Here is a 23,178-nt window from a genome sequence, read left to right on the forward strand (position 1 = left end):
CAAAGATAAGGACCAGGGCCTATTTAAGGACCAGGGCTCCCGTGCACGGAGCTCATAGCGGGGGACGTCAGACCCACGGCAGAAGCCGAACCCGGGGAACGCTGACCCTCTGCCCCGGTGTGCTTGTTGCAGGTGCGAGCTGGAGCTGGACGAGTGCAAGTCCAACCCCTGCCTGAACGGAGGGTACTGCCGCAACCTGGTCAACAAGTTCCAGTGCGTCTGCGACATGAGCTTCGCCGGGGAGGTGTGCCAGGTGGACGTAAGCGACATTTACTTTTACGTGTCCATGCTGCTGTGGCAGAATCTCTTCCAGCTGCTCTCCTACCTGATCCTGCGGCTGGACGACGACCCAGAGGTGGACTGGGCCGGGGCCGAGGAGTGAGGGGCGGTGAGCGCTCCAGAGGACCCCTGTTTCTCCAGTACACTCCTGCCCGTAATGGCTCTGCCCACACGTTCTAGCACACGCATCCCGTTTCACTAATCTCACATGAATCTGTTGGGTTGAGAAGGAAAAATCCACCGTCTTGTAATAAGGAGGTAATCCAGTCAGGAAAATACTTCACACTAGATCCAGTTATACGTATATTTCTGCAGAAAGTGTACGCCCCATGACTTTATACTGTAAGAGGGGCCGTGCAAACGTGTGCATAATGGTTCCAAGGACAACTACCTCATTTGATAAGAAAGTAATACTTCTCATCTTCCTTTTGTACTCAAGGCTTTTAAGAGTTGGAATTTTCATATCTGGCTCACACTCACACAGACACTCGTATAAAAAAAGAATCAATGGTGATTCGGACACATAATTGCATATGTATATATGAAGACGTAATGAGAACAATGATACAGACATGTTAACCCTTCAGATCGCATATGAAGGGAGTCTGGGTAGGACAGTATCAGATGTGAATGTAGACATCTTCATCTGCATGTTCTGTCACTTACACAGTGCTGATAAATTACATCCTATAATAACTGGGTTTCCTGAGAAACGCTGGTGTAGAGCTTGTCATCAGGTCAGACGGAACATGAGGGGAAATATAATCTCAGTCTACACACATTGAACCTGAAGAACAATTCACAAACAAATGAGGTGTGAAGTGATGAGCGCTTATATCAGATTTACAGAAATCAGTTCAGTATCTGTGTAAACAGGGTAAATGAACATGATCATGCACTGGCAGCTGAATTCTGCTAAACAATACAATTCAATGATGTAAACTTCTATCATCTGTCATTTAAATTGTAGCTACTTTAAAATGGCAATATAGAACACTAATATCAGTGTGCAGGGATATCCATTATTACAGTCAATAGTGGGGCCAGCACTCCATTGGGCACTGTGTAAAGTAACATACACTCAGTGAGCACTTTATTAGGTATTTATTCAACTTATTTTTTAGACTTCTACTGCTGTAGCCTATCCAATTTGGGTTATGAGGCATTGTGTGTTCAGAGATGCTCTTCAGTATACTACTGTTGTAATGTGTGGTTATTTGCGTTAACGTCTGGCTAGTCTGGCCATTCTCCTCTGACGTCTCTCATTAACAAGGTGTTTCTGTCTGACCTGCTGCTCACTGGATTGTTTTTGTTTTTTGCACCATTCTTTGCAAACTCTAGAGACTAGTGTGCATGAAAATCCCAGGAGATCAGCAGTTTCTGAGATACTCAAACCACCCTGTCTGCCACCAACAGTCATTCCACAGTCAAAGTCACTTAGATCACATTTTTCCCACATACTGATGGCTGAACATTAACTGAAGCTTCTGACCCGTATCTACCACCAGTTCCTTTGAAACACCAGTTCTTTATTTTATCTACAGGATTGTATGCATTGCACTGCTGTCACACAATTGGCTGATTAGATAATCACATGAATGAGGAGGTGTAATAAAGTAAAAATGTTCCTAATAAGGTGCTTGGTGAGTGTACTGTACATTGTGTACTACTGTATGTAAGGTTATAAATATAAAGCCTTAAATAGGTGCTAATATAATATGAAATGCATATATCCCATTAATTAGAGGGCACTGAATACTTTGAACTTCATATGGAGGGAGGATTTGTGCCTTATGTTTGCCACCTTTTGTATGATTAACTATATTGTATAATGCATTCAGGTGTTGATAAATCTTGACTAGACCCTCAACTAAAATGCAATAAGAAAATATTGCTTGATGAACTGAGCATTTTAAACATTCATACTTCATCTGCCATTGTTTCGTCATGCATGAGAAATAATTCAGTGACATACTGCATGTGGGTTCACATTAGTTACATGGCTACTAATTTATTTTGCCATAGATAATGAAAAGGGGGATGTCATATAAAATGTGAATTGTGTTTTAATAATTCTAAATAGAAATTGCCCATTTGAGAAGAGTAGTTCTACCCTAATCGCTAATGAAATGTAAATCTGTAGCCAATGACTTTTAACAAATGACCATTTGGATAATTATTTTACTATTCTAACACTGTAAGCATCACATGGATTTACATTGCTAGGGTTAAAGGATTGTTGTGGTCATTGTACTATAAGGATCACGTGTAAAGGTATGCACAGTATATTTCACAGACAACATCAATGCAGAAATCATAATTGCAGATACAGTACTGTGCAGAAGTCTTAGGCACCCTAGACTTTATTATATATTTGTTTATTTTTTTGTGTGTTAGTATAAAAAAACACATTTGAGATTTCCAAATATTCATTTTCCGAAAGATTTAATTAACATATTACTGTAAGCAATTGACTACTTTTTACATAAAAACTTGATCAAGGCTGTCTGAGATCAGGAGCAAGGAGCCAATCAAAGTCTGCAGAAGAACTGTAGCAAGTTCTCCGACAACCTCCCCGCTGATTGTTTTATAGAACTGCAGGACAGCGTTGGCCATCTCATAGAAGTGATGCAGTTTTAACGCCGAAGGGTGGTCACAAAAAATATTGATTTCATTAAGTTTTTTACTATTCTGCCACATTAAAATGTAATGTAAAGTGTATAGTATGTTTATTTACGACCTTTCATTGAATTATTTTTAAAAGAATCTTATCTATACAGAATGTTATACAGGTGCCTAAGACTTTTGCTCAGTACTGTATATCTGGATTCAGGCATTAGTAATATGATTGTCTGTGTAAAGTCATTTAGGCAAGGACCTCATACTGGAAATGTAGGGGAGCCTGGGGAACAAACTAACACTTTTAGGTTTTCGCTTTATTAAAAAACATATACACATATTACAGCAAATATTTTTCATCCAGAAATAAGATGCATGTCTTTGCTATGACTATAGACCATCGGTACAGTTCTAGGACATTTCTGGTGATTACAGTTCAGTCGAAAACTGTTCCAACATGCCCTGACGACGTTGAAACAGCACCTGAAATGTCGGAAAACGGACTGGAAAAATTCAAGACAAATGTTGATGAATCCAAACTGATATAGATGACGTATATTTGGAGTCTGTGGCGGTCTCATATAATCAGTTCATAGAAAAAAACTTTGCTGAAAAAACATTACTTGCACGGTGCTAAAACACAGATTTGTGAATAACTCTTGGTGAAGTTTTAAAATCACCCTGCCACTCACACATGAGAAGCATGTGTATTATACATATACATACTATTATACATACTACATACTATATAATACATAAGCGAAAACAGACTCATCATTCCTGCGCATAATCCACGTTTCAACATGCCCCGTGTTAGCTTGTGCCCCGGTCTCTCCTACCATATGTATGAGCTTTTCTTAACTGGGGCCCTGAAATGGACTAATTTATAATAAAAAACAAGGGAGCACCTATATGTCCACATTTCAGTGAAGAACATGCAATGTGTCATTATTTGTAAAGACAGTCAACATTCTTAGCATAAATCCTTGTTTTTACATGTTTTCAGGTAAATCATGTACAATTATTATAAGAATATAATTTATCTATATAAGTTATCTTTATCCTATTTTAAAAAAAGAGAATTACATCTTCAGTGTAGATTTTGTATATTATTCTAAAGAAATTGCTGCTTTTTAAGAATTAATCTGAATATATGAAAGGTAAAATCTCATCTCATTCTTCCATTTGTCATACTCTCCGTACACATCTGTTTACAACTCATTATTTATGTGTAATTGTTGTTCCTGACAGGGCAGTCTGTCTTCTCCTGTCTTGTGTGATGTCTTGTCTTTATACTGTGTTGTGTCCGTCATCAAATAAACTTTCCCTTTCTTTCTGTTTGTCCTTGATCTGTCATTTTTACTCTTCTGTCTTCTTTCGGAATTGTCTGTATATATTTGGGGTTTTACTGTATTTGCGATGTCATACTTGATGACATGCGTCCATCCCACGACTTCTTACTTCCTGGGTCACAGCTTTCAGCTATCAGTTAAATCTGCTGCTGCAGGTTTGAAGGACATCTCACATACGTAAGAAGCCCTCAGTAACAGCATTTAGAAAATATGCCACTGGTAAAACCGGACTTAACATTGTCGAATCAGCTGTTTGACTGCCGTACCTTAAAGCAGCCTGATTTTCCACTGAGGCTTACAACTCATATAAACTGTTTCAAATGAGAAATTAGGAAATTATATAGAAATGATTTACTCAAAATAAGTGTGTAGATTTCACTGCAGTAAAATGCACTGTGAGAGTAATTACATGGGGGCTGGAAATCCAGCTGGAACACTCATTGATGTGTCATTTGCATACTATAAGCTATAAGTCTTGTAAATATCCAACTGTACTCATTTGTTTCTGGAGCTCCTCAGATAATATGACTGCATCTGGCTGTAAAATTGTGACCTGGAATCATGACCTACTTCCACTCAAATCATTTTCTGCCACTCTGGTACCACGGTATGAAATAGCTGAAATCAAAACACCTGTTTGTTCTTTAGACTGTTCACATTTAAAACATATATGTAATGGCAGAACCAATCACTTCATCAAAAAAGAATGAATCTAAATGGTTGGAATTTACACAGCACCTTTATCCAAAGTGCTCTACAACTGATGCTTCTTATTCACCCAATCATACACACATTAATACACACCAACGGCGATTGGCTGCTACGCAGGGCACCAACCATTTGGGAGTTAGGCGTCTTGCTCAGGGACACTTCAGCACACCCAGGTCGGAATCAAACCAGCAACCCTCAGACAGCCAGACAACTGCTCTTACCGCCTGAGCCAATCTCACACGGCTGGTTTCACACACTGAACTAGGCTTAATTTGTTAAATGAAATGAAAGTAAAATTACTGTTCTCGGAATAGTGCGGCTTGTAGCGTAGTGGTTAAGGTACATGACTGGGAGCCACAACGTCAGTGGTTTGAATCCCGGTCGAGCCACAATAAATGATCCGCACAGCCGTTGGGCCCTTGAGCAAGGCCCTTAACCTCACATTGCTCCCCGGGCGCTGCACTGTGGCTGCCCACTGCTCCTAAGTAACTAGGATGGGTCAAATGCAGAGGACAAATTAACCCATGGGTTTCAATAAAGTGTATCTTATAATGTTATATTTTGTGGTGTGGAGGGGGACAGGGCTGTTGCCATTGCGATTGGTGTTCAGATGACCGGAATGCTGCTGTAGAGAGGACACTAATCACATTAGGACTAATTCCTCTTTAGTCACATGACTGGCCATTTAAAGGCAGGTTGCTTTATGACCAGCAGTGGACAGCACCAGCCCACTGCACACCTGTTATGTCACAGTTATGTCTTCTGTTCCTGTGAATACATACAGAAGACATTATGAAGCATTATGAATGTATTAGTGTATGGTCATAATTCAGTCTTATATAGACTGGTTAAGGGAACAGACATTCACACCAAATAAATGAGACTACAGCTAGCTGGAGTGGTCGTTACAGTGTGCTGCTTGTGCTACAGAATGTCACTGTATAGAAATGGGTCACATGGCCAGCTGTTATTGAAAACTTGCCTTCAGTAAATGTTATGTGGCTGAATATTTTTCATATAGAAATGAAGAATTCATTTTGGGGTTCAGGGATCTCCAGGTGCACATGGCTTGCAGGTGTTCTGCAACATGGAGGGTGCAATCTTAAGGAATGTGCAACGTGCTTAGCCAGCGAAAATCAGGCACACACTTTTCCCAAAATGCAACTCAGCAAAAGGGTGGCGTTTGAGAAAGCTGACGTCTTTCAAAGAAACTGTCTATATACCAAACAGGACAGTTATTCATCCGGACGAAGTGCAACGGACAGGTGTTAAGTTAGGTTTGACATGACTTAGGAAGCACAGGTGTGGTCCCTAACCAAAACTCATATTTTTGGAAACCTAGGCCCCCGAGATGTGTCGGATAATTTGCTTGATTCTTATCCTGAAGATCAACTTTGTTTTTCTGAAAGGTAATTACATTGTTATATTGCTGCTTGATATCTATCTTGATATTCTCTGATTTTCCACTATTGGCAGTTGGTAGCAGTGTTTTTGTACACTGGACATTTGTGAATACTTACCTGGCAAATACAGAAGTACTATATCCCAATGAAGTAATCATTTTGTGGAATCTTATGAACTTGATGAACTTTTCTTACATTTAAATATGCTAATTTATAACCACATACTGTACATACAGTTCTATTCATATTATTTACTTATTATAGAGTCCTGGTTACACATATCAAACTACAAAGTACAAATGCTAATTTTTCAGCAGCTGAGGTTTGCAGTTCTACGACCCAAGCCAATACTACACATGTAAGTGCTTAAAAAAAGGACAGAACTCCCATTTCCACAGTCAATGTGCATTTTATCTCAAAGCTTTGATCACTACCAGTTATACGTTTCATAAATTAGCTCTAACATGGACAGCAGTACCCATGCAGTGTGTTTGTAAACTGAAGCCTCTTTATAAATCATTTTTATCCATTAGTTATAGTGATAAGCACCTTGCAGGCTGCTGTTTGACACTTCCCGTGTGTGTGTGTGTGTGTGTGTGTGATTTTCTGCAGACTTTGAGCACTCAGAATGGATTGCGCACAGTAGCCGTTCTTGCTCCGTGTATTGCTGGAGCTGCGGTGATCGTAGTGGTCGTGCTGGTGTTCATGTTTGTGAAAATCCTGGAGAAGCGCCAAATGGAGGGCTCTTTCGCACCTCGCAGGCAGGAGCAGCCGGACGCCCAGGTGGATCTGGGGAGGCGCGCAGGGAGGCTGCCCCGTCCAGAACGCCTGGTTTGACAGTGCCTGGCCACAGGGCAGGACGCGCCAGCGAAAAACTGCTTTCTAATGCCAAATGTAACAGGGGGTTATATGTAACATGCAACAGATACCCATCCCCTGAGCTGCGACTAGCTTCCAGAATATAGCTGAGTTTCAGGCATTGCATTAGCATTCATTCCTCTATCCCAGGGCTACCCAACCCTGTCCTGCTGGTTTCACTCCAACCCAAACTCTTGCTGAGTTGCTAACTAGAAGTTAGTGTGCCCAATTAGGGTTGGGTATCCGTGCTCATCCCAAACCGATAACCTAAAAAGATAACCTAAAGAGGCAAAATGATGGTGATGAAATGGTTACTGTAGTTAACACAAACCAGGTGGATGAGCTTTTGTTGAAGGTCCGGTTGAGGTGCTGACTGTGTTCGATTTGTGAACCTCTCCAGCTGAGAGCAGAAGGCCTGAGAGCGGACCTGCTGTCCGTCTCCCTGGTGTCGGTGGCTCTCCTCCTCACCCTCCTCCTGGCCACCTCCGCCGTCGTCATCGCCATGAGGCGCAGGGCCACCCACGGCACCTACAGCCCCAGCAGGCAGGAGAAGGAGGGGTCCAGAGTGGAGATGTGGAACATGGTGCAGCCTCCGCCCATGGAGAGACTCATATAAGCCCTAAAGATACCTGGGGCTCATTCCAATCCCTTATTTTTCTCAGTTTTCTTGTTCTTTTCTTACCCCTAGCTCCACGCATCGTGTGAGGATAGGAAAAGACGAAAGGAAAAGAAGTAATGACGGGGAAGTGGAGAATGCGAATTAGGCAAACTGAATATCCTTCAAACGTCAGTTCAAAGCCGCGTCAATTACATACGTGGATGCGTGGCAGACAGGGAGAGGCGGATCCACTGGTTGATCATTTATACATCAGGCTTTCTGAAAAAAGATGTTTCTTTGCTCAAAGGAAAGATTGGGAGTTCTTACCTCTATTTCATTAAAGGAACATTTACAAGGCTGGGATATCCTTAAAGATAAAGGAGCTTGATCGATTTCCCGGTCAGCCGCAAGGAAAGGAAAAAAAGTGGAGAAAAATAAACTATTGGAATGGGCCCATGGACTACTACAGGTTTAACCAGTACACCAAGAGAGGCCATGTTTGAGACATAGCGGACTAGCAATATCAACCTCTTCGGTTCCTCTTCTCTACAGTTAAACATGCCGAAGGCCAAGTGATGTTACTATTTTCAAAAAGTATTGCTAGTTACCTTTAATAAGCCTTCAGTGAGCTGACTGTGTCTTAGATGTCAATGTGATTGATTCTTCATTGAGATAATCCAACTTGAGAAACATCACTGTTATGCAGCTTTAGTTTCAGGGGTTAACTCTAAAGGAAAAAAAAAGTGGTTTCTGAATATGGCTTATGGAATATTTCATATCCATTGGACTTCAACCAATGAAGTGGGAAATTTATTTAGAGTTAAAAAAGAAATACATCAGTGTTGTGTGTGCTTTAATTTATGATTATGTCTTAAATGTGTTAATTTATGTGAACTAAGTGAAGTCATGTGTGACAGCTGTGACCTCATACATTGTTTTTTGCCTAATGTATATTATTCTCAATATTGTGTTTATTTTATTTATTTGAAAACTAATTAGTAAATATCGGCTCAGTACCCGCTCAAATACTGCCAGGCCTGACTGACGTTCCCATGGGCAGTGCCTGCGGAGGCTGGTCTTAGAAGTATTGAAGGACACAGACCAGCCTTTAAAACCCTGGCTAGAGTGGAGATGCTCATTCAATGGAGATATTGTACTAGCGTCTTTCAGAAAGAACTGAAGGCTCTGTCCTAATAATAATCTGTCTGATTACCTCAATGGCCCCCTGAAACAGCCACCTCATCCCAAGGCGCTCTCTGTTTAACAGGAGACACTGTATAAAGAGTTTGAGCACACTTACCAACACGACTCTCAACTGACAGCCACCTTTCAGTGTTTTATTGGCATTTCTAATGGGCTTGTGTGTGAATGAATCATAAGACCACTGCCAGCCCTTGATCGCAAGTACATATTTCACTTTCATTTTAATGTATCGTTTCTGTAACATCTTATCAGGCTGCTGCTTCTTTCAGCAATTATGTCAGGGCTATCCCCTGCTCTCTCATATAAACAGTAATACATCCCCGCCATTGCAAAAGAAGTTCACACAAACAAAATTACATAAACATCCATAATTTATTTTAGGTTCACAGTGTCAATATCCAAGATTCATATTGTTGTACCATTCACTCAACACATTAGAATGACTGGACTGTTCTTTTAACACGATTTCTGCATTGAGAACATGCAAGTGTAAACACACGTGGCTATAGTAATTTAGACTAGCTGAATACCTTCACTTCAGATTGTTTTGGCAAACAATTGAAAGACGGGTTATCTATGAAAATTTGACTTTTTTTCTTCTTCTTTGATTTAGTTTTTTTTAGAAAATCCAGAATAGATGTACAGCCATAGTATTGCTCTAAAATGAATGGTAAAATAAATGAATTGCATGATCATTGTCATAGTACTTTCTTTCATACGAAAATAAAATGCAGCACTCTGCTTTGCATACGTTGATCAGTAGGTCATCGAGACTCACAGTGTTACTTTATTTGTACCTTTGCATTGTACTCTAATAGCACAGACTTGCTCAGCTGGCTTTGAGTCAAGTGTTCCTACTTGCAATGAGGACAATTCTCAAAACACAACAGTAACTTCACCATAAACGAACAAACAAAAAAACTGAAAAAAAAATAAAAGTATGACGTACCATCTTCACAACCCATAATAAAAGTTAACACTTGCAAAAAAATAGAACAGCTTTTTCAAAATGATCTTGTTTGACACTCTTTGATGACATTCCTTATACAATAATGTTTAAAAGCAGTGGCTATTATTTGCCATGTACAGTATATCAAATGTGCACTCTCCCTCTCTATCTGAGAATAAACCTGCCTTATTAATGTGCCAGACAAGATGAGGGAATATACAAGACTTCATTATATCTGTTACAACAATGGAGCCAGTCACTTTTAACACAAGGATCTCAAGGGATCCCATGTTATTTCTGTTAATGACTGAAGGAGAAACCATTGAAATATACTGAATGCAGGAAAAGAGCTTAGACAAGGACATGGCCACTTTATGAATTCTAATAACCACCAACTGAATTTGAGTTTATTATAAGTACAGGTACAGTAACAGAAACCTCAGAAAGCGATAATGAAATCAAATGCATGTATTTGTGATTCAATGTAAAAAAAAAAAAAGAAAAAAAAAGAAAGACAAAATCTGGTAATTTTAAACCACAAGCTATGCAAGGCAATTGTGGCGATTCCTTTCAGTCACTGACGTGTATTAATCGATGAAGCCAAAGAGATATTGAAGACAATGTACGACTGAAAATAACAGGAAACCCTTTCAGATGTATCTGAACTTTAAAACAGAAAAAATGAGTTAAAAATACATTAATATCGATATAAAACTAATTTGGTGTGGATTGCCATGTAAACAGTCACTATACTAACCGCGACTAAGGAAATTAAAACCAACATTTTTAACTAGCTCGAATTATTAATGCTTGAATTACAGTAAAGAACACCATAAAACATTAAATTCCATGATGTTGGAAAAAAGACACTATATCAATGGTAACAAATATGTATTTCAGAATATCAAAATATATGTAACATTAACTCCTAGTTGTTAGAGCATAGTGTCATTATGCTTGAAAATAAAACGCGTCTTAAAAAAAGAAAAACATTTGCTTATCTTTGTTTATATGAGCCAGATATTTTTAAGTGATCAAATCTGGCTCAAGTCCCAGAATGATAAAAATAAACTGTAGAAGGCTTCAGTAATGGATTGCCGTAGGTTTAACGACCTGATATACCAACTAATCTTTTATAAAGTGTATTGGTATACATATTTATTTTAAAAAAAAACATTACTTGTATACTTTTTAAACTATATTCTGTAATTTCTGGCCATCGTTTGTGGATCATTGTAAGCAATTACGGTAGACTAAATAAGGCACAACCTCAAGCCTTAAATTCAAAACCACAGACACAATAATGAACTGTGCATAAAATTTTACAGTACTTGCTTTAAAGACGATAGCTCTTGCGATGTTTCCTCACACCAGCATTGAACACTCATCACTTAAACACAGCAATGTCAATTAAATTGAGTCAATTAACAGTTTAGACAAACTTATGATTAAAATGGCAAATTATTAGTGTAGCAACACAATTCTAACAATATACAATGCTAAGTATTATCGAAATAAATTAATTTTAAAATGACTGAATCAAGCTCACGTCCACTGACTTCAACTGAATATGGTTTGATGCAATATTTAATTATGAATTCGACTCGATATAGTAGCAGATTTCCATTCACAGTGCATGTGGTTACATCACGCTGCAACTGTCTCTACATTAAAATGGATGACATACTGTATGTTTAACACAGTATTAAAGTCGTTCATGTAAATTTGTACACTTCTTAGCTTAAGGCAGGCATACGCTATATGACTTACGGTTGTTATTTTCAGAGCAGGATCAGCTTTTTTAAAAGTATGAAATACCGCTTCCGAGCCAATTCAACAGATTTATAGGCTCTAGACTGTTTCTTGACACGTCGGGGAAAAAAAAGGATCTGCATAAATTTGTGAGAGGTCTTGCGAATAGATTATGCGTTTCGACTCCCGTTGGCCAATCAGGGGGTGGTTCCGTTTATGACGTATCACCGTCCTCGTCGGGAAACAGTATGGCCGTTGCTATCGTCCAATCGGTTGTCGCAATGTGACCTGCCGAAGTATGAACGGGCATCCTAGGCCCTGACGTCTTAACCCAAGAGTCCACCTGCCCTTAGTGCAGCTTCACTGAGTGAAACAATTTGAAGAGCCTGATTGGTTAGAACATTGACGAGTGGAAGCCCGATTTGTCTCTCCACTTCAGTGTAAATTTTACACTCAGAAACTTGAAGTAGAGATCAAATATTGCCATTTCTTCCCTTTTCCAATTCTCATGGTTTTATAGCCTGTTGCTAATACAAAATTCCTAAAAGTGACCATAGTGATATAGAAGTTAGTTATTGTGTAGGTCAAATAAATACATGAATATGGAGAAAACAGATAAAAGTTCATGTTAGTCATAACGATCATGGCACTCTGATTAAATATGACAGTTTCCAATTAATACTGCATGGGGGCCTAAAATTTAAGTCAGTTATAAAGCGTAACACAACAAATCAATAGAATCTGAGCATTTCACCCACAAATAAACAGGCAAGGCAAGCAAACATCTTTTTTTTTTTTCCAACATGGCACCACAATAACCACAGTCAGTGAATATTATTGTAGGCTGCATGCTCTCCATAGGAGATCCACCATTTTCAAAAACAACATCTATGTCAACACAAGGCTTTTGTCCCTACATATCGTATTGCTCGACGTATTAAGTTCAAGCGCTTGAGTAATACACAGTGCTTTTTTTTGTGTGTTACCTCAGAAACCGATGCGGCTTGCTTTCTGCTGTACTCTCCGGCTCCTGGGAAAAGGGTCTCTGGGGTGCGCTTTTACCAGACAAGACGCGTTTAACAACAAGCCCCTCGGCGACTCGGCAACACAAAGAAGCTGCATGAAAGCACGCAGGGAGGGGGCCGCGCACGAGCCTCCATTTTAGGAGCGCGAGGGCCGCCGTAAAGGAGAGGGAGAGACGCTGGGGGGAGACGAAGTTTACACGCTAGTCTAACGCCGCAACCTGAGAAACACCTCCCAACGTCACTTGCACATATACAGCCAGCGTTTCAAAAAAATATCTCCACAACAAAAATATATACCGGGGAGCAAACCTGACTTCACACATCTCCACTCCAGGAAATGCACTGCAGGTTTCTCGGTGCCAATCAAAGCGTCTTGAGATCTGCATATTCACATGAAGTGAAGAGAATCAGAGCTATCTTTAAGGCATTACATTACCTGACTGTACAGTGAGAACTTTCTCAAGATTTGGTATAAGATTCAACAACCAGGTTCTTATTTTATACTTTAGATTAATAAAATACATTGATCTGGGAAAAAAACGAAAAAAAACGAAAAAAAACGACTTCCTGTTGATTGTTCGTTTTAACACAGTGATATATCTGTACCGCTTTAAAGTGATAAGTGTTCTCATTTTACACGAGCGCAATTCAGTTACAGATTAACATACAATGGGATGAATAAAAAAATGAATATGACAGTTTACGGTGAGATAATGAGCAAAGGAAAACCAAGAAATCCCTTCTGACCCTCGTATAATAGTACCTGGCGACGCTTATTGCGAACTAAAATAACATTTCCCTTCCACAGCGTGGGGGAGAGCAAGCTTTTCAATCCCCAAAAGGTAGGGGCGATAGTTTTTTTTTTTTTTTCATAAATTAAGGACACATTCAAAATGTTCCTATATAAGGAGTAAGACGAGCTTACATCAGCGACAATGTTTATGACGCAGGATTCTGTTCAAGTCTGAGAAAACGAAGTGTTGTCTCCCACAAACAGATGTGCATAAAACCAGCTCACTTCCTGTGCGCGGTGAGCAGGTCGCTCTTCTCTCTCTCTCTCTCTCTCTCTCTCTCTCTCTCTCTCTCTCCTCTCTCTCCTCTCTCTCTCTCTCTCTCTCTCTGACTCTCTGACTCTCTCTCTCTGACTCTCTCTCTCTCTCTCTCTGAAGGATCAGGACTTTTCCTCGGCTCTGCCGTGGAGCTCAGAGAGATGGAGCCCAGCGTGGAGGGCGGAGCTGAGGCGGTACACGGACTCAATCTCCTCCAGGAGGCCCTGCCGTGGCCCCTGTGCCCGGCTGGCGCTCTCCCCCTCCCCCTCCCTCTCCTTCTCCTTCTCCTTCTCCCAGGGGACCAGCATGGAGGTCTGGCGGGGCCGGTCGAGCTGGGCGGGCCGTCTGGAGAGCACCCGCCTGCGCAGGGCGCCGGTGCCGGCGGGCGGGGCCGGGGGGTCGGGCTCGGACACAGACACGGTGGGCGTCTCGGGGGGATCCCGGGGGACCTTCACGCTCTGTCGGCGGGGGGAGGGCGGCAGGTGCTTCCCGCTGAGGGCGCTGTCGTCCTGACCCAGGTTCCAGCCCGCCTGCTCGCTGACGTCCCCGCCCGGCGACGGCTGGCCAGGGTCTCTGTCCCGGGGAGGGGCGGGCTTGGTCTGGAACGCACAAACCAACAGCCCACCAATCACAGACAAGCTCGGAGATTGCACTGACGCAGCATGGAATCAGAGTTCCTCTACACCGCGTTGCGTTTTGCTTAGCGGACACATTTATTCTAAGTGACATACAAAAACGTGCATATGGAGGGTTCGGTGAGCAAAGGGTGCAAGTGCCATTTTCCTAATGTTACAGGAGATGTTACAAATGTTTTTACCCTTCTTTCAATGTAGTTAAGGATGGCATTTTGCCTATTTTGCCACTAGACAGATCTCATCAAGAGCTTTCTTTTCATATAAAATACTAATTTGTGCACCAGACCCCTGATATCAAGGTGATACAGAACAGGTTGGATAAGCTACAACTTGAGATCTGCATATTGACATGGAGTGAAGAGAATCAGAGCTATCTTTAAGGCATTACATTACCTGACTGTATAGTGAGAGCTTTCTCAAGATTTGGTATAAGATTCAACAACCAGGTTTTTATTTTATACTTTTATACTTTAGATTAATAAAAGACATTGATCATTTAACAGTGATATATCTGTACCGCTTTAAAGTGATAAGTGTTCTCATTTTAGACAAGCGCAATTCAGTTACAGATTAACATACAATGGGATGAATAAAAAAATGAATATGACAGTTTACGGTGAGACAATGAGCAAAGGAAAACCAAGAAATCCCTTCTGACCCTCGTATAATAGTACCCGGTGACGCTTATTGCAAACTAAAATAACATTTCCCTTCCACAGCGTGGGGGAGAGCAAGCTTTTCCATCCCCAAAAGGTAGGGGCGATAGTTTTTTTTTTTTTCTCATAAATTATGGACACATTCAAAATGTTCCTATATAAGGATACTCCTGGCAGGCTCAAATGCATCAGGGATAGTAAAGTATCTAAATCCAAAACAAACACCATTTGAACCCAGGTCTGATCCAAACACATTCGCACTTGTACATAATTTACATATACATCATTTGTTATTTACCCTACGCGTTTTATCCAAAGACTTAGTTGATTAGACTAAGCAGGGGCCGACTCCCCCCTGGAGCAATACGGGGTTAAGGGCCTTGCTCAAGGGCTGTGCGGATCTCATCGTGGCTACACCGGGGATCGAAGACACTGGTCATGTACCGTAGGCACTAGGCTAGAGGCAGCCCCGAGTCTGCAAGTACCCCTTGTCCATAGGGGCGGCCTGTAGTGTAGTGGTTAAGGTAAATGACTGGGACACGCAAGGTCCCAGTCATGCATTGCTCCAGGGGAGGATTGTCTCCTGCTTAGTCTAATCAACTCTACGTCGCTCTGGATAAGAGCGTCTGCCAAATGCCAATAATGTAATGCAACGCAATGGGCAGCCGCCCCCCGTCCACAGGAAGGCCCTGCCCCTTCCAGGTGGACTTACGTTGTTCTTGTAGTCCAGCTCGTCCATGGACCTGAAGAAGTCCAGGCTCTTGGCGGCGGACAGCCTGCCCTGCTCCGTGCAGGTGGTGGTGCTGAGGGTGTCCAGGATCTCTGCCAGCAGGTTCATCTGGCCGGGGACCTGCGCGTCTGCGTCCAGCTCGCCCGAGCCGTCGCTGTCTTCCGTGTAGGACGGGACCTCTCCGCTGTCCTCCGACGACACCCTGAGGAGAGGAGAGGAGGAGGAAGAGGCGCCATCAGCTCCGAGCGCTACAGGAAAACTTATTTCGACAGGTCCATTACCTTATGCCACGTTACGCTGCTTATCCAGAGCGACGTGCAACAAAGTACACAGCCATAACCAGGGATAAGTGCGCTGAAAGATCCTGAAAGATCCTAGAAGTTAGTACAATTTCAACTGCTAACAGTAAAACAAAGATAAAAACTAGGGCCTATTGGATTATTTAAAAATTTTTATACCGGAGCAGGCAAATGAATAATAAACAGCTTCCCTAACCAAAGAAGGTATCATCCTAGTGTAATAACACAAATAAAGACAACAACAGTTAAGGTTTACAGGGAGGTAGGGAGAGGCGGGGAGAGGTGCAGCTTGAAGAGGTTTCTTCCTATTCACAGGACTAGGGTCATGCTGGAATCCGGAGGACTTTATGGCTGTGTTCGAAAACGCATACTTTTTGTACTAGTTTTCAAAGAAAATCTGCCTGAAATTTAGTACAAGTAGTAGTATGCCACTATGGAGCTTTGGCCTATGTGTGATACACAGTCCTCTAGTCCTGCCCTTAAATTGAACTGCTTATATATATATAACTGTCCACAAGGGGGCAGCATTGGTATACCAAAATGCAACAAACGTACCTGTTGTTTAAAGCAACGTAACAGATGGTGAATGGTGAGAACGTATTTACTGGATTTGTTTTACAACTGAAAACACGGAAAAGCAAAAAAATAATGCACCCCATACTTTATCAGTCATCGATACACATCATTAGATAAAATGTGGAATCCGTTGATAAGTGCTATCAGCCAATAATAAAAATATTTTAATACATCCAACTATTTCCACAGATTATTACTGTAGACATAGTTGGACTTGAGTCTATTTGATTTAATAATATATATTTCAATGCATACCATGTAATACAAGTAAAGACAGTATAAGACAGTGTGGGAAGGGTTTTAATTTCATTTTACGCTATAGAAGCCTCGAAAAGCAAGCTATGGTGTTTAAATGCAAATCCAAGGAACGCACACTGACCACTATCCCAAAGCACCTCCATAAAGCAGGGGCACAGGGGTACTTACTTGCTTGCAGTGTCTTCGTCATCAGCTATGACAAAGCCAGGACAGCCCATCTGCGTAGAATACTGCAATCAAAAAAACAACAAACAAAAGAAAACGCCGTTAAAGGTCTCCAGACGGCAACGATAAATAATGAAAACCCAGGAAGTGCCCAGGAAAATGTGAATGTTGAGAGCAGATGCTGGTGCACGCTGTCTTCATCACGGTTTAACAGATATCAGAAAATGATGGGATAAACCTGACTGGGCCCCAAGCAACCATTCCTCCGCCCATCTCTCCAGGTTCACAGCACACATGATCCTTCAACTACAAATATAATTATCGTTTGGTATTTAGCTGACGCTTTTTATCCAAAGGCACACGCAGTTTGACCAAGCAGGGGACAATCCCTCCTGGGGCAATGCTGGTTAAGGGCCTTGCTCAAGGGCCCCAACTGTGTTGATCTTATGATGGCAACACTGGGGCTTGAACCACCTTCTGGGTCCCAGTCATGTACCTTAGCCACCAGGCTACAGGCTGCCTCCGATTCACCTGGCGAGGAAGGCCTCGGAGAGTGTGAATCGGGTGGGCGCGACTAGCCTGCTTTTCCTTATCGCTCACTAAAAGACCCTGTAAACCTACATCTGCCTCTTTACCGGAGGCACCCAGGGAAGGTCGGGTGAGACACGGCTGGGAGCGACGGCCCGCATCCGGAGGAAGTTCCCCCGCGTCGGACGCCGGGGTTAACCTGCGGTTGAGGGCTCGGCTCGCTGCGGAAAGGGTTAACGTCTCTGCAGTAAAAATAGCTGGGAAATGCGTGCGCCGGGTACTTACGTCTCTAGCCCTCCTAATAAACAATAACACATGTTCCAAACTGATTGGCCCGCTCTCTGGTAGCTGGGAGCTATAATGAAAGTGATTACAGGGGTTTAGGCAAAGAATCCCAAAACGGGTTTAATGGATTCCTTTGTCAGGATCGTAAATCTCGGGTTCCGGGCAGCGTTGAGGAGAGCGACGTGGAAAACGCACCTGTGAAATCCTGCCGCATTCACTTACGCAGACCTGGCGTAACACTAATGTCATACTCTTCGCTCTGGGTTAGCCTCTTCATTTCGGGATTGGGGGATGTGGTTAAAGGACCCACGTTTTAATTCAAGGGCTCTTGCGTCTGGGTGTTTATTAAAACAGGGCGAGCCAACCCCACTCCCTCTTCATTACTGTAACACTGAGCATACCTCTCCCAGTCTACGACCACAACAAAGGGACTTCGTCATGAAGTCGCGGCCCTTTACACAGAACGAATAGAGGCTCACTATGTTACCATGTCTTCCTCCGTTTTTAAACTCCTCGTAGAATCCCCATCGGGGAAATATCCGCATGGAAAAAGAATTCCGGAGGACAATCGCAAGCAGAGAAAATCACTTTGAATTTGTTCAGGTTCACTCTGGCCAAACTGACCCACACTGGTAAATAACTTCAGAAGGTACCAATGTAAGCCACATGGGGCAGGTTTTATGTAACAACAGTGGGTTCCAAAGCTTATTCTTTCTTTCAGCTGTTACCTGGACTGGCAACAGCAGCAGCATAAACATAATGGCGGGTTTTCAGAAGTGCTGCTAGGAAACGGGATCCACCCGACGGCGGGGTGAGGCGGAGACGCGGGCGTGCGAGGGGGGGGGGGGGGGGGGCCTGCTTTTCAACTGATCTCAGACCATCTCCACGTTTCATGCCAGTGCCAATTTAAGGCAGAGGTGTAAATGGAAAAATGACTCTCCTTTGTGACGCATGACTCGTTATTTCTCCTACACCGAGCGGGATGGTCTGCTTGAGCGTGCGTGTGTGTGTGTGTGTCCACAAAATCTTTTTTTATTTATTTTACTTTTATTTTTTTCAATGAATGTCGAAACCATTTGACCAAATCTGGTCAAAACCAGCAGCGTATGTGAAAACAATGTCTTCCGTTAGGACACACAAAATCACAAAAACGGGTAATTCCACTAAGACACAGTGTTGAACATCTGAACACGGTGCATAGCTTTTCCTTGCATTTAAATCCGAAATACATGCCACCAATAGGTTACGTAGGAGGCTCCAAGTGGATAATTACTGAGGCTATTGTGAGCGCAGGTCGCAATTTAACAGACATCCTATTTCAGACAGAGAAAACTGACAGGGCAACTGACATTTTACACGGACCAACTGAGGAAATATCCTCAACCGCTGCCAAATTCACAAATAAAGTGCACTTAAATTACCAGTTTCACCAAAAAAGGTGAATCAGCTAAAGTAGGTACAGTACACAGTGCACAATGTATGAAACCCTCCTGTATCCAGCAGCAATCGCAACAGAGGAGCCCGATCGGGGCCGTTTTCCAGGAATGAGCGAGTCTGTTTTGCGTGGCGATTGGTGCCACATGACTGTATGCGCGGCTTTATGTTTCCGCCAACGTTTCCCCTCGCGCGGCTCAGTTTATTTCTGTGTGCATATGCTGCCTCCGATTCCCGTATGCCACTGATCTCAGCGTTTGGCAACATACGGTCAGATATGCTGCAGAATGCAAACAAACCAGAGAGAGGCTGAGCCAGAATGTCAGCCCGGTCTTTGCAGCGAAGAATCGCGGACTTACGGACGTACCCCTGAAGCCGGTTTTTATGGGAATAAAATAAACGGATACAGGAAGGACGCCGGTCATCCACACTCAGTGCTCTGAATGACAGGACCCCCAGTAAGGACGCAGTACCTCCGGGCTACCAGGAGATGGCACTTTTGCCACAGACGAGGCGACTCCGCTAGGCCGCGGATGTAAAACCGAGGCGGCCGCCCCCCGATTCAAACGGCGAACGCTCGCCTAAACGCTTAAAGGACACGGGCGCATCGTCGTTGCCATGCAGGTGAGTAAGAGACCAGGTGCCTGCAGGAGGCAATGCAAACAGGCCGCCACCGCTAAGCTAATCCCCGTTCCAGCGTCACACACACACACACACACACACACACAAACACAAAAACACACAAACAAACACACACACACACACACACACACACACACACACACAAACACACACACACACACACACACACACCGCACAATGCCACAGCAGGTTGCGCTTTCTCTCTGACCACGCTCCATACAGAACACTCTCAGCCATCTGGAGACGGTGCACGCGCCTCTTACCGTCTGGGTACCTAACTAAGGAAGGGACCGACCAGCTTATGTAAAAGGTACATCATTTTTATATCCACACATATTTCTCTTATATCCATAGCAGCCGATGCATAAGAGAAATGACATTGTTACAAATAATTAATAAATAATTTAATCATTAATAAAATGATTTAATGATGATTCCCCCCCTCCCGCCCAGAAATTAAAATATAGGTATAGTATGTAGACTTATCACATTAACAGAATATTTGGGACATATAAATTAAACCAATATCATGCCAAATAAAAGTATTGTGTATCACTGACAAATGCTTGCAGTAATTCTGCAGTCACTAAATAATGTAATTAAGGCTTTGAACTCTGGGAACACAATTTGAATGAATTGCAAATGAAACTTGAATCAGCTTTTTTTTTTCTCTCTCCCATTTCTTCTTTTTTTGGGGGGTGGGGAGGGGTGGGGTGGGGTGGGGGGGTGTCGGCGCTTTAATATGCAGAGCCGGTGAGCCGGTCTTGGCTGAGGGCGATCCATCTGTTGTTCTCGTACGGAGCCGTGCGAGGCTCCCTCCCTCTCGCCCACCGCGGCCCCCCGGGGCCCGAACGGGATCATTTCATTAACATGACTCACATTTACGCGATCTCCCCCACCAGGAAGACCCGCCGCTCATTCAGAGCGCGTTTACACCCTTTCTGAAGGCCCGCGTCGCCACACCTACTGCGTCTCCCCCCCCCCGTTTCATAATCCGGCGTGGGGTAAACGTTTGTGCGGAATGGCCTTATTCGCGCGAGGTCTAAAATACCATTTCGCGGGATGGACCGCGGGAGTATTGGGAAACAGAAAACTGTTATTTAATCAGAGTATACTGTCCATACACACACACAAATACAGTATAGATTCATACTGGAGCCGCTGAATGGCGATAGGGCTTGCAGAAGGTATGAACCGCTGTCTTTCTGTCGGTAAGAGACGATGGAGCCGGATGACGATCGGGTGGTTGGCCCGGGTGGGGCCCGGGTGGCCAGGTCACTGCGGTTCGGCCCCGCGCGCGATTCGTCGGGGGGAGCGCCCGGGGACACACAGAGGCCCCCCTCGCTCCCCGGGGCCCTGTTACCGCGCTGCTGTCGCACCCGGGCCCCGGCGGGGAGGGGCCGGCCCGCCGTCTGAAAGGCCTAATTGGAAGACCTTTGCCGCTACACCTTTTTAGCATTTACGCAAGCCTCATCAACAACACGCGGAAATAAGCTAATTAAGGGGGGGGAAACGTCCAATTCACCACTCGGAGGGAGGAACTAAAGGGTAGAGTCCTTTATGCAGGGAGAGCCAAGGCAGAACGGCGTCTTACAGTAAATTAGTGGATGATTGTGGCGAGGACTATAGACTGCTCTTTTGACTGGGGAACAACTTCCGGAAACATTGAGAACAGAACGCTTAGGAAAAATTGACAGGACTTTCAGGCTCAGTAAGGAAGTAATCTATAATGTGTAAACATGAGCCATAATGAATTAGACTCTCCGATCCTCATGCCTGGTGCTTCGGTTTAAGACTCATGCTTAATTTGCTCATGGCCTTTTAATACGATAATCTGAATGGTTCCAAAAACCCCACATTATCAGTATGTCAGAATGGTAGTGGATTATTAAATAATCATATGTACCAAGCCTCTTGTCAAGTAAATCTTCAATATTCTCATACAAAAAAAAGTGTTTTCATAGCAGTGTTGATCAACACAGTATTTCTGTGTATACTCCTAATCTACATTCAAGATTTTTTTGAAATGCTGCAGCAAGACTGAAAGACTGCTTTTGTCACAATTAAAATTGTTATATTTCTACAGTGTGGTATGAGCAACGAGTCAGGCCACAGACTCCTTGCTTCTCTCTTACACTCACACACAAGCGCGCACGCACACACACAGAGACACACACAGAGACACACACAGAGACACACACAGAGACACACACAGAGACACACACAGAGACACACACACACACACACACTTTGAAAAAGAGTAGAGGTCTACCACCCAGTGCTGAATCAGTGTCAGGCTGTGCTGCTCCACCTCAAAGGGGAGAGGGGGGGGGGGGAGAATCAATGCTAACAGTGCTACATCCCAAGGCACCGGCCACAATCGATGTTGGCGGGGGAGCCGAGGTTTGGGATCATTTATGGAGATGAGAGAGAGCTCCAGTTCCCGGTGAGCGGTCACAGCGGCCGGTGCGAGTGTGTGACAAGCGCGAGGCCGGCAGAGACGGAGCAGGGCTGAGAGATAGCCCCATTACTGCTGGAGCATGGCTGACAGACAAATCCCTCCTTGCCAAAGCCCACTGCCCGCCTCTGAGACAGGCCCAGTTTACAGCTCCGCTTCACAGCAGCTTAATAAGGAAAACAACAGCCCCGCGCTCTCCTTTACTGCTCATGTCACCAACCTGAGAACACAATCTAACTCTGCACCAAAGCTGTACGCACACACCCACACATACACACACCAACCTGAGAACACAGTCTAACTCTGCTCCAATGCTGTACACACACCCACACATACACACACCAACCTGAGAACACAATCTAACTCTGCACCAAAGCTATACGCACACACCCACACATACACACACCAACCTGAGAACACAGTCTAACTCTGCTCCAATGCTGTACACACACACACACCCACACATACACACACCAACCTGAGAACACAATCTAACTCTGCACCAAAGCTGTACGCACACACCCACACATACACACACCAACCTGAGAACACAGTCTAACTGCACCAAAGCTTTACGCACACACCCACACATACACACACCAACCTGAGAACACAAATCTAACTCTGCACCAAAGCTACACACACACACACACACACACATCCATACATACACATACACACCAACCTGAGAACACAATCCAAGTCTGCGCCAAT

At 43.3% G+C, this 23,178-nt stretch overlaps 2 protein-coding genes across 2 annotated transcripts in view; one reads left to right on the plus strand and one right to left on the minus strand.

Moving 5' to 3' along the window:
* The window catches only part of crb1 (crumbs cell polarity complex component 1), a 28,750-nt gene extending 19,034 nt beyond the window's left edge, over positions 1-9,716 (plus strand). Inside the window, exons 12-13 of the mRNA XM_061238891.1 lie at positions 133-259; positions 7,623-9,716. Coding sequence (XP_061094875.1) covers positions 133-259; positions 7,623-7,838 — 343 coding nt within the window. The 3' untranslated portion in view covers positions 7,839-9,716. The remainder of the gene's footprint in view (positions 1-132; positions 260-7,622) is intronic.
* A 4,204-nt stretch (positions 9,717-13,920) lies between these two features.
* The window catches only part of dennd1b (DENN/MADD domain containing 1B), a 94,639-nt gene continuing 85,381 nt past the window's right edge, over positions 13,921-23,178 (minus strand). The window contains exons 20-22 of the mRNA XM_061238916.1: positions 17,121-17,182; positions 15,802-16,021; positions 13,921-14,397 (exon numbers count right to left, since the gene is read on the minus strand). Of these exons, the coding sequence (XP_061094900.1) occupies positions 13,921-14,397; positions 15,802-16,021; positions 17,121-17,182 (759 nt within the window). The remainder of the gene's footprint in view (positions 14,398-15,801; positions 16,022-17,120; positions 17,183-23,178) is intronic.

The sequence above is a fragment of the Conger conger genome, chromosome 4 (genome assembly GCF_963514075.1).
Source record: "Conger conger chromosome 4, fConCon1.1, whole genome shotgun sequence".
NCBI classification, from domain to species: domain Eukaryota; kingdom Metazoa; phylum Chordata; class Actinopteri; order Anguilliformes; family Congridae; genus Conger; species Conger conger.